Here is a 12,345-nt window from a genome sequence, read left to right as displayed (position 1 = left end):
TCCATGTAGGAAGACCAATCAGCATTTTTTTCCCTAACCATGTTCGAACCAAGGTCTCAAAGATACAAGACCAAAATGCATTTTTGTTGGAATTTTTATAAAATTGTAATTAATAATTTCTTATACATTTTAGATTTTTTCTGATTTTTTTTTGGTTTATTATACTGATTTCGATATGGCGGATATGATATCAATAAAAATGTCGGAATTTAAAATGGTTGGATTCAAAATGGCGGAAATTTCTAGAAAACATTAGTGGATTTGACATCATAATTAAAAGTAGCAGAATTCAAAATGGTGGAAAGTTTTAGAAAACAAAATGGTGGAATGTGACATAATTCTAAAAGGTGGAATTCAAAATGGTGGCCGGGGCCAAGGTCATCGAATATGGTGGTCGTGATGTAAAAGTACATTATGGTGGACTGACTATACCAATCCTCACTCTGAACCCTGGCGCAGAAACCCCAATTATATACTAATGTGCATTGTCATCATCTTCACTTACAGTATCTTCTTTGGGAGGTTTATGCAGGTTGAAGAAGAATCTGCATTCTCCACAATGATAATTTATTTTTCCTTTCAACTAAAACTTTATATTAGTACCAAGTTAATGCATCGCCGAGGAGGTGCTAAATTACTTTTCACTGATTACTTTTTATTTAATGTAGCTAATTTTTGTTTGGCATGCTGATTAAAACCATGATTCTCTTTTTGGTCAACGATTGTTTAGAATGGAAATACTTAATCTTGGTATCAGACACGTTTCTTCCCCACTCACATAACTTTTAGTACAAATTTGTTTGCTGAAAAAATTTAAACTTACTTTCGGCGACCAGTTCGCATAAGTTTATACTTCAGGTATATTCTGAAACGGCCTTACCATCACCGGCCATGTTAGTCCCTCTAGGAACAATGTCAGCCCCTTCATTTGGGAAATCATAATCACGAAAGCTGTCTTAATTCAATGAATCGATACTGGATATTTGTTTTGTCTGTAGTGTAGCAGCCCTTACGTAGGTTTTACCAAATATATCAGAAAATTGGTTTCGTGTGACTGGTATTAAAGGTTTATTGTGAATTTGTGATTACCTAGCCACTTCCGAATTTTGTTCGTGTAGAAATTTTATCAGAGGGTGCATAAATTGTAAATCTAGTGACTGTAATGTATGATAAAAACATGAATGGCAAACATACCATTACAACATATGAGCATACTCTATGACCTCTGTATTTTGAGAATGAGATTAATGTTCATCGAGCACTAACATGACACGGTCATCAACACTCGGTTTTATTATGGAAATGTATCGTCTAAATCAATTCGTAATCATATCCACCTGAAGTCATCCTGACTTATGGCAGTCAAAAATTATTGACCAGGGCGTATATTGATTCATTCTCAGTGACGTAGCCAGGATTTGGGAAATGGAGGAGGGGGGGGGGGTTGGTGATAAGAAGCATTGTCCCCCCCCCCCCTATTAAAGCTATTAGTGCTATTTTATCAGTTTTCGGTACTTAACTTTAAATATTTAAATGGTAAAAATATTATTAATTTTTTAATAAAAAAATGTTTGAGTGATGAAGTAAGAAATTAATTAAAGCTATTTTAATCAATCCAAGTGCCTTGTCCACGTCCACTCAAAATCATAAATCATGCTCGAAGATCGACAATACAAAAAAACAAAAAGGAATGAAAGGGGTTGGGTTTCGGTAGAACTGGCCTATACCTGGAAACAATAAGCTTTAGTTTGAAGAGTTACATGACACCATGTCATCACCATGACATGTCGTCGTCTCAATTCTATACACACACAGCGATCCTTACACTTTTGGAAGCCCAGGCAACACCTGCTTATAATTAACGCGCTGGTTAAATACAATAGGTGTAAGATATTTGAAGCTTGGGACCCGTCACGGCGTCACAACCTTATAGGTTCTGCTCGCGACAGGGATAGGGGAAAGGAAGGAGAATCGGTACGTACATCAAGTTTTACATTAATTATTTCCTTTTTATTCATTGTATGGAATTATAAACATTTAATTTAAAATTACGAACACTGTAGCCCCTTGCTTTTCGAGCAGCTGTAGTAGCTACATTTAAAGTTGAAGCATTTTTATTAACTTAAACTAAACATCAAATAACTATAATTTTAAAAATACTTATTTTTAATATATTAAGGTGTTGCTGGATGTACATATTTGTAGAAATATAAAATGTGCAATGTGAGAATATTTAAATTATTTATTAATTTGAAAAGTGACATTTATTTTATTTTAAAATTGTGGTGAAATCAAGACCTAGAACTACAAATGATAAAAAATAAAAGTTTTGTTGGAAACAAGTCCAGAGGGAACAAGGTTATTATTTTCGTGTTGGGATATACAGAGTTGAGCCAAGTAAGTTGAATGAAACGGAACTCATGACGTGATCTCGCGATCTCGCAGTCTTGTTGTAATGTCGGTGACCGCCAGGGGCGCGGGCGGTCAGCAGCCCGAGGTATCGACGTCCTTCACGTCGGAGGCGTCGAAGCCGAGGCTCGCGACGACGGACTTGAGCGCGGCCAGCACCTTCTCGTCGAGCACAGGGGTCCTCGACAGCACCTCCGACACCGTCAGCCTCTCCACCAGGTCCTTGTCCGGGTTGTAGCTCTCCTTCGTGAACGTGTCCACGGCGAACTGCTCGTAGTCCGTGGCCAGCACCGTCAAGTGACCCACTCCTGGAACACGGCGCAGCGTCGTTTCGGCCTGTAGCTGGTTCACCGATCTTTGTGAAGAAATATATATATATAAAAAAAAATGGGACTGACTACACAAGTGTTTGTGTTACCCAGCTGTGGAACACACAGATAAGTAACTTCTAGTTTATAGTCATTAGTAAGAAAAAAATTTAAATTTTAATACTTGAGTGCTATGCAATAATATCAGACAGTGTGCATGCATTCATAGAAACCATTTTCAATTATTTGAAGACATTTTGATCTTGTTCACTACTTTTCTGATGGTATACAGCAAGCCAATTCAAAAACAAATATAAATGAATAAGATTTTGGCTTTCCAGATGATCACAGTTAGTTTTAAAAAGCGTCCTATGTAAAAGAGCCCCATGATAATGACGGCGGAGAAGTAAAGAGAATGATATTAAAATCTGAGCTTCACAAAAAATTGTAGTAAATAAGCTCAATATTTTACAAATGTTGCTGCCAAATGAGTTAAATATTATTAATTAATTAATATACTATGCAAGCTTCAGCATCGTTGGGAAAGTTTTCTCCCAGTGCTCGGACTCCGTAAGTATCATTATGTGGTGCCAGCTGCAAATGGCAACAGTGCTTTGCTGTTAATAAATTCAGTATTTTCTGGACGGGAGAGTAATGGCGTATGTTGTGAAATTTTTAAAAATGTTAACACTATACTATCAGGAAACGATGAAAATTCTCCCGAGATATCGTCACAAGAAAGTATTAGTTTGGTACCTGAAAGCTCTAAACTAAGTGAATGAAAATTTGTGCTTTGCAAAGTAATTTCTAATGAGAACTCCATGTTTTGTTACTAGTGTATAATTAAAGAATTGTTATCTCCATGTGTTTTTCAAGTAATGGGATTGAAGGCACTAGAAAAAAAAGGAATATATTTGGACTTGGGCATGTGTCGTTTTGCCTAAAGGCGTTTTTCCTAATTTTAGGCAAAACACCGTTTAGGCAAAACGCCGTTAGGCAAAACGCCGTTAGGCAAAACTCCGTTAGGCAAAACGCCGTTAGGCAAAACGCCATTAGGCAAATCGCCGTTAGGCAAAACGCCATTAGGCAAACCGCTGATAGGCAAAACGCCGTTAGGTAAGGTAAGGTAAGGTAAGGTTAGGTTAGCTTAGGTTAGCTTAGCTTAGGTTAGGTTGTGTTAGGTTAGGTTAGGTTAGGTTAGCTTAGGTTAGGTTAGGTTAGGCAAAACGCTGTTAGGCAAATCGCCATTAGCAAAATGCCGTTAGGCAATTCGCCGTTAGGCAAAACGAGGTTTTGTCATCATAGTAACATTTTAGGCAAAACACCGTTAGGCAAATCGCCGTCAGGCAGAACTCCGTTAGGGAAAACGCCGTTAGGCAAATCTCCGTTAGGGAAAACGCCGTTAGGCAAATCTCCGTTAGGCAAAACGCCTTTAGGCGAAATGACTTTAGGCAAATCGCCGTAACGAATTCATGTTTAGGCAAACCGCCGTTAGGCAAATCACCTGTTACTCTTGGACTTGACTTGATTAAAGTGATATATTTACAGTTTCAATAAGTGATGTGTTGCTTTTACTCCCTGTCCGCTAATGGAATGTCGAATCGGTAGTGATAGGGTTATTTACAAGTTTAACTCTCCTACTGATGTTAATAAGCTTAATTTGCTTCTAGCATGTGTTTGTTGATTTTGCTGTGTAATATTAACAATTATTAAGCCCTTGAAAATTATTAAACAATAATGGGACCAAATTTCCTTCCGTGACAGTTCTTGAAGTGGTTTCATAACTGAAATATGTACAGTTATGTACAAATTAACAAATATGTTCGTTTACATGAATATTTATGATCCATTTACAATTAAAATTTACGGTGCACAACGGCTAACAAAGTAACTCAACGATTAAATTTAACATATAAAAATTAAAAAAAAAAAATAAACAACGGCTATACAGAGACGCACAGATGAACCCAGCGATGTGAATAAACAGCGACGACAGCACAGACGAACTCCGTAAGCCACAGTTGAGCGAAAAAACAGATATTTTGAAAACTACAACGATGATAGCGCATACTAACACTGTACATGATTCCTAAGATAACAGTTGCGACGTTTCGGGAAAGATCTATTCCATTATTAAGGCACAAACAGACTGAGGTTTGTTATGACGTATAGTTTTATGAGTAATGGCGTATGTCCAAAACTACTATTTAAAATGTCGTTTGTCAGTTGAAAATGTATTTAATGAACAACACTGAATTTGTTGAAATTCACATAGATACTGACTTTCTTTAAACAGATTTGTGTTTTGTTTGTATTATGTGTATGTTTGTTTACACTTATATTAACAAGGCACAGGGATTAGTGCAGAGAAGCTCACTCCAAATAGGAACCTGTTCCTGTAACAATACGTGTCAATATCGTAGTAAAAAATTGGGGGGGGGGGGGGGGGGGGGAAGTAGGATTGCCAGATTTATTTAGACAAACAATTTTATTTTACAAAAATTACAGTGGCAGGAATTTCAAAAAGCACTTAAGGGATCGTCAACTAGCCTAAAAACGAAAAGGCAGTCATGGGACTGTCGACAGAAGTGAAAACTTAAAGCTTTATTTTAAAATGTTCAATATGACATCATTTTTACCTCAAATGTACGCAAGAAAATGATTTTGGTATTATATCACTAGCATGTCGGTGACGCGAACCCATGCGTTTTGCCCCTATAACTTTAAAAATTAAAGAAATTAAGTTTTAAAATTGAAAAAAAAAAAATATGATCTTAAATCCACAAATTATCAACATTCACTACGTAAATAAATAAACAAAAGAAAATAGCTCAACGCGGTCAATTTAACTTCAGCATGTCGGTGACGGAACTCACAAGATTTTACCCATCCAAAAAAAGAGTCCAACACGCACATAATACAGTCGAATTTATACAATGTATTAGTGTATATATGTTTATACAAGTACACAGGCCGCTGGCGTCGCCAGTCTGGCGCAATACATCACTAGCATGTCGGTGACGCGAACCCATAAGTTTTTCCCCTACCAAAAAACGCTCAACAAGCGGCTAAAGAAGTTTTCACTTAAAAAATACTGTGGCCTGACGTTAATACGAAATGTACAAAAACACAACATAAATAGCAAACAATATCTATTTAAATTTCCGAAAGAAAAAAATGAATTGTTGGCAGTACTTATTTGGAAAAATATTCTGACGGACAAATGAAGTCAAGTTGTTAATCGCTTGGCCAAATGACGGACGAAAGAGTGACTAATGGACGGAGGCGACAGGCTAATTTAATCCCGCTCTAGCGTATTCAATCTATCTTCCAAATCACATTTCATAACAGCAAAGTTTCCAATGCCTATGTATTTAATATATTGATAACTGTGAAATTAGGGACAAGTTACCCTGCGCCAGGGCCAGCGCGTCCATATAAGCGAACTAGGCAACCGCCTGGGGCGCCAAGTAGCTGGGGGCGTGCGCAGCACGACACATAACAGATGATATAATATGTTTTAACGATTATTGAAACTAGATGAAAATGGATTTTTGTAACAATTTGGAATGTTTATATTATTGATATAAGTAATTATTTAAAGTCCACGGCGACCTGTTTATGATTTGTAATAAGAAAAAAACACAAGCCTGCTTACATTTGATTGTTGACAAAATATTAGGCTTACGTGATGTATTTTGAGGCAAGGACAATTTTTTTTGGGGGTGTCCGGCCGGGGGGGGGGGGGGGGGTCGCATTAATGTTTGTCGCCTAGGGCGCCAATTGACCTTGCACCGGCCCTGACAGTGGCGCAGACTTTACCTATCCAGGTGTCCTGGCCGGGGATCTGCCAGACGATCTGCATGGAGGACTGCGTGCAGGGAGACGACTGCGCCTTGCTGTGGAACTCCGCCTCCGCGCCGTCGGCCGTCTTCATGGTGACGGTGATGTCGGTGCGCGTCAGGTTGTCGTCAGGGCGCGGCGCGAAGCTCAGCTTGGAGCACACCACGCCCTCCGTGGGCAGCGGCAGGGACCCGTCGACCGCGCGGGCCACCACGTGCCACGCCCCGGAGAACTGCCGCGCACAACCACGTGACCTCAAGCAGGGGCGTAGTAGCCAGGGGTTCAAACCTCCCCCCCCCCCTTCCCTTAGCACCAAATCTTTAATTACCGTAAAACGGGGTGAATAGAAACAGTCCATTTAGAGATTCAGAAAAACGAAATCTTCAATGAAAAATCATTCTTAACAATGTTGGCGAATGACTTTAAAAATGTAAGGATTAAAAATTAATGGTTTTATTCATAAATACCTTTTTAGCAGACTGTTTCTATTCACCCCGCTGTTTCTATTCACCCCGTTTTACGGTAATTTCTTATTCATCACTCAAAACAAATTTCATATTAAAATTAATAAAATTTTTACCATTACAATATTTAAATTTAAGTACCGAAAACTGCTAAATTAGCACTATTTTACACCTTAAAATCCAAATTTTCCCGGGGGAGGACCCCCCGAACCCCCCGCTTTAATACGGGGGGGGGGGGGGGGGCGGCATGCTTCTTACACCCCCCATACACAAATCCTGGCTACGCCACTGACCTCAAGGAAGGGCCGCACGATCATGCGCGATCTCACTCAAACGTGAAAACATTTTTCAGAAAAACACTTCCGTACTAAGGTCCCGCCAGAGTTAGCGATGAAACACTTTCGTTATCGCAAAAAAAAAAAAAAAAAACATTTTTTAAATATATTTCGTGACTCAGGAGTTGTATCGCCAAGTGTTGTAAGAATTATTAAAAAAAAAAAAAAAATAGACCACTGTACGTTGACTGTTGTTGCACTTACGCCATCGTGTGCCTAAGTCATTGAGCGGGAACGGGGATTGAAAAAAAAAAAACCCTTTGAAATTCACTGTGCGCGACCAAAGAATTTGTCATAACTTCGCAAAGGAAAGGGTTACACGAATTACTTGTGCGTCGCCGTCGTGTGTATGTTGAGGTGCTCTAAAAGGTTAACTAAGCAGAAAATAAATACGTTGTCGAGTGAAAAGTTGTGCTTGGTGACAGTTTACAAAAGTTCTAAAACTTCTTGTTTCAGGCTGGGGGAAGGAACCGAGGGGGACAGGGGGGACGCGTTTCCCTGAACTTTTTGGGTGGAGGGGACTGTCCCCCCCAACTTTCTAGACCGTGATATTTTTATTTTATAATATTATTCTGCCCAACTTTATTTGTAATTACTTCACTCATCAAATTTTATCTTAAGGAAACAATAATAATTTTAACATCGATGTATCCAATGGTTAGATACAAAAACTGCTTAAAAAGCGTTATTTTGCACTTTTAAAATCAAAATTTTCCGGTGGAATGGGTTTACATGGCATCAAAATCAATATTTGTCCCCCCCCCCCCCCCCAACATTATGAACACAGCTTCGCCAATGGTTTCAGGTAACGCCGCGCAGTTACAGAAGCATTCAGCGCTAGAGGGAGCGGGAAAGGTCAGAGCGCTTAGGCCGGTTCGTGCTGAGTCAAAGAAGCGCCAGAACTTACAAAAAAAAAAAAAAAAAAAAAAACTAGTGTGGCGCCTTCGTAAGCTAGAAACATTTAGAAATAGCCCTTAAATAAAAGTAATTGTAAAATAAAAATGAAAAAAATCAACATTTTTTCTGAGGATGAGTCTTAAGGGGAAGAGATAGGAAACCGAAATTCGGCACGTTATTTAAGTTGTCTTTCCAAAAATTAAAAATAAAAAAAAGAATAATTTCTAAACGCCCTTGATTTCACAGGGTAACATTTTGTAAAGGCAAGTAACTATTAATTTCAGGCACCCCATTAAATTATATACTATGCTTTAATGAAGCTAAATTTTGACTGCGGAAAGATAGAAAATTGTTATGTCTGAAAAACTGTTGAAATCAAGATGATGTATTTTTGGTTTTTATCCTTTTCCGTTTTAGGTGACGCGACATCCGCTATTATAGTAGTCCGAACTACTGGGTTGCCAACTAGGTGCTCACAAAGTTGAGGAATGCCGGATTGTTGGGCTTAAGCAATTCATATACCACAATATTAGTTATAGCCACACCCCTGTCTCATCTGAAAAAAAAAATTGTTTTTGTTATAATATATTTTATCGCCAATTCTTAGCTGATGTGTTGTTAACATTTTTGTTTGACATTACTCATTTCATGATGATATTTTTACAATTCTTCCTAGTACAGTCCTATCAGGTTATTAAACTAATTTTTGAAATTAGCCTTCACACAAGTATAGTTTGTTTTAATAACAAAATTCTAACCAGTGTTAAATTAACTACAGGACAGACACCCGACCCGCTCCATGATTTAATTAAATATAGGTTGCCGGAAAATCAATTTGTGGAGTTGCATCGATGAAATGTATTTTTTTTTCTTTATCAGAAAAGCTACTATTCTTCAGAGTTACCAATGTTTTAACCAATTTACTTAAAACGTCTAACCAAGTACAGCACATATGCAATAAATAGAATTTTAATTTCAAATTCTCGACGCTCGACGTATTGATTGCAGGTAAACAGACAGAGAAAAAGCGAGAAAAAAAACACGTGAGGAGTCTTTCAGTACTCGCCAGAGATGTGTAACATCCAACCTGGTAACAAGCAAACTAATGGATTATAATGTTGAAAATACACTTACACTACGAAACTCGGACACGCATTTCAGCATTGAATATTCTTTAAAACAATGCCGAGCGTGATAATCGGATGTAGGCACGCAAATTGACGCGAATCACTAGTAGTTTCCCTATCCGCCGCCTATAATTCGTTGCCAGAGCAGCTATGTCGACAATTGAATCGTTTTGTTAGCAGACCTACTGCTAGAAAGACTTTTAAAAAAATACCAAACCCCGAACTTGAACTTTATTTTCGACAAGGAAGTTTATTAAAACCCCGACCATCTTGTTTAAACAGCCAATACTATAAAGTTTCCCTTTGGCTTTGTGAACTTTGGTTCGCGCCATCCACCACAGATGGCAGCACCGTTCGCGAAACGAGTGCTACGAGACGCCGTACACCGGGTTGTGGGATGTTCGCGCGTGAGAGGGCCCTGGGCGCGAGTCGCGCGCGGGTCGTTACCACAACGCCGAACGTACAATAACGCCGAATACCATAACGCCGAATGTCAAAATTGACCACAACGCCGACAGCTAGAAAACTGCTGTGTACCACAACGCCGAGAAATGATTTTGCGGGGAAGGGGGGCCACAGGAGCAAAATGAAAAACAGTTGAATGAATTTGTGTGCTAACCTTACCTAACGTAACCTTTGTGGCAGTCCTGCAATGACATATTTCGGCGTTGTGGTATTTCGGCGTTGTGGTATTTCGGCGTTGTGGTGCGTCCCCACCGCGCGCAGGGCGGGCACCCACCTGGTCGACGTGGAAGGGCGTCTTGCCGCCGAGGCGCGGGCGGTGGGTCGGCGGCGGGCAGTGGGCGCGCGCCGCCCCCAACACCGCGAGAGCCACGAGGAGGGTCGCGGAGAACTGCATGGCGCTTAGCGGGGGACACGGCGTCGGCGGGCCCCGACACCGCCTTAAGTACCGCGCCTCTCCAAGGTCGCGCTCGTCGCCCCAGGGCGAGGTGTGCCTTCTCGCACATCGCAATTACGTTTCACACTGTAAAAAGTTAGTAATTACGCGACACCTTGCGCAAGTTAAATTTCCCCCGAGGAACTGCTACGCTAGCTGCCTGCCTCCACACACGGCATGGTTTCAATTGTATCTGTTGTTTTTTTTTTCCTTCCTTAATTTAACGTCTCGCTGAGAGCGATGTCATTATAGGCGGTAACACAAACGGATGTTTATAAATAATTACCGGCCATGGCCTACAGTAAGAAACCATCCCATAATTTTCCTGTGCTGTATTCCATTCACAGTATTTATTTTTTCATCCACAAGGGAAACTCTTAAGTAGATCATTAGATCACTATTGCTACTGCAACAGTGGTTCAATTTTAAAATCCCTATAACTTATCTCCATTGTACAACTTTTTTAAAATTTTTACGTAATGTTTTCAAAACTTTTACACAAATAAAAATATATATTCTTAATGATTACATTCAGTTTCTGTCCAAGAATGTTTTATCTAAAATATAAACAAAAATTTTAGGAGACCTACCCACAAGAAGAACAGAACTGAGTAATTAAATCAAAATTTCGTGAAAAATTTTTAATACTGCTGGTTACTTCGATATGGTATTAAATTTTTGTAAAGTTTATTTTTTTTTTAAGCTAAACGAGCTGGGTCCGCAAAATCGTTCACATTGGAATTTATAAATTCCGTTAAACAATATTTTACAGCAAGGCGCGCAGAAATAAAGGCGTGCGTCCAAAGGGCACTTTGTAACTTATGGAGATGGAGAATGTCTTCAAATGATACTTCACAACACACATATTTGTGCTATATTTGTGAAAACAAATTGGACAATATTTTTTGATGGTAATGTAATAAATAGTTAAAGATACAAAAGATTATTTTATAAAATCTATTTTGTAAAAATATTTAATTTACTGACACAGTTCCGTCACTATTTTATTAAATGTGTGGCTTAGGCTATAAACTTTTCATCCTTATTCAACCCCATTGGGCTTGCCTTTCAAAACTTAAATGTAAAGCCAATGTTTATTCATTTATTTTTACAATGCTTTCGCGATTTTTGGGGGTTAATAGTGCCATATATTCAAGTTCACCTCCCCCCATCCTCCCTTCTTTTAAAAATTGGAATTTGGGAATATCCCTCCTTAGTGGTCAAGTACATTAAATAATGACTTTTTACTAAATTTTTTAGAAATTTCTAATACCAAATATTTTATCCTGGGCATTGATATGTGTTAAATATGTATGTGTATATATGTATAAAATATTAGAGATGCTTAAAGCTTGTCGATACTCTTTATATACGTAAACTTATAATAGTAAAAAAAAAGATAATTATTGTGATGGTTCTGTACAGAGCGTAACTTAAGCTTTTTTTTTTTGTTGTTAAAATGGGTAATAGATGATATATGATGATATGTGTAAATATGTGAGGGTTGTATTCTCCGCGTTACGAAAGAGTAGGCTTGATTATCGCAGCAATTGTTTGCGAAGAATGATGCTGTTGGCACGTTGGCAGACATGGACTTATCTGCCTCCGGCAGTAGGGTCCTCCGGAGTTGTCTCCCGCACTGGCATCATTGTCTGTTTATTCCCCAGTAACAAATCAACACTTGATTTTCTTTATACATATCCTAAGTAACATAAAATTATTTGTTCTAAATACTCTGTAAGCTTGGCTCACACTTAAGGGACCCGCCAACCTGCGCTAACGTACTGTGTGCAGAGATTCAGAAAGAAACCACGCGATTTCAAAACTGCTCTAGATATTCGAGTAGTGCCTTTTTACGAAAAAAACATTTAAGAATACGCTGATGGAGGGTGAATAGTTTTTTTTCTCTCCTGATTTTTAGGAGATACAAAAGGACTAAAACGCGTGTTTTTAGAATAATTACAGCCGGTACAGATTCTTGAAAGAATTAAAAGGACTTGCATTACATATCTTAATTTCTCCGCTATTTATAATGTAATGGTCACCGTTGTAATCTCACAGTTG

The 12,345-nt window shown here is 38.7% G+C and overlaps 1 protein-coding gene across 1 annotated transcript; it reads right to left on the bottom strand.

Moving 5' to 3' along the window:
• Positions 1-1,988: 1,988 nt before the first annotated feature.
• On the bottom strand, positions 1,989-10,258 carry LOC134533892 (uncharacterized). The gene is made up of 3 exons (XM_063371668.1): positions 10,123-10,258; positions 6,540-6,792; positions 1,989-2,717 (listed from the first exon to the last, which is right to left on the bottom strand). The coding sequence occupies exons 1-3, from the start codon at positions 10,240-10,242 to the stop codon at positions 2,485-2,487; spliced, it is 606 nt and encodes a 201-aa protein (XP_063227738.1). The 5' UTR covers positions 10,243-10,258; the 3' UTR covers positions 1,989-2,484.
• Between the last annotated feature and the right edge of the window lie 2,087 nt (positions 10,259-12,345).

The sequence above is a fragment of the Bacillus rossius genome, chromosome 7, assembly GCF_032445375.1.
Source record: "Bacillus rossius redtenbacheri isolate Brsri chromosome 7, Brsri_v3, whole genome shotgun sequence".
Lineage (NCBI taxonomy): Eukaryota > Metazoa > Arthropoda > Insecta > Phasmatodea > Bacillidae > Bacillus > Bacillus rossius.
This window is presented reverse-complemented; position numbering and strand designations above follow the sequence as displayed.

Excerpts from the sequence above, each read along its gene's own strand:
- LOC134533892 (XM_063371668.1), bottom strand. The coding sequence starts at position 10,242 with ATGCAGTTCTCCGCGACCCTCCTCGTGGCTCTCGCGGTGTTGGGGGCG. Across the intron at positions 6,793-10,122 it reads CGCCCTTCCACGTCGACCAG|TTCTCCGGGGCGTGGCACGT; the intron begins GTGGGTGCCCGC and ends TGTGCGCGGCAG. Across the intron at positions 2,718-6,539 it reads CGGCCAGGACACCTGGATAG|GAGTGGGTCACTTGACGGTG; the intron begins GTAAAGTCTGCG and ends GCCGTGTTCCAG.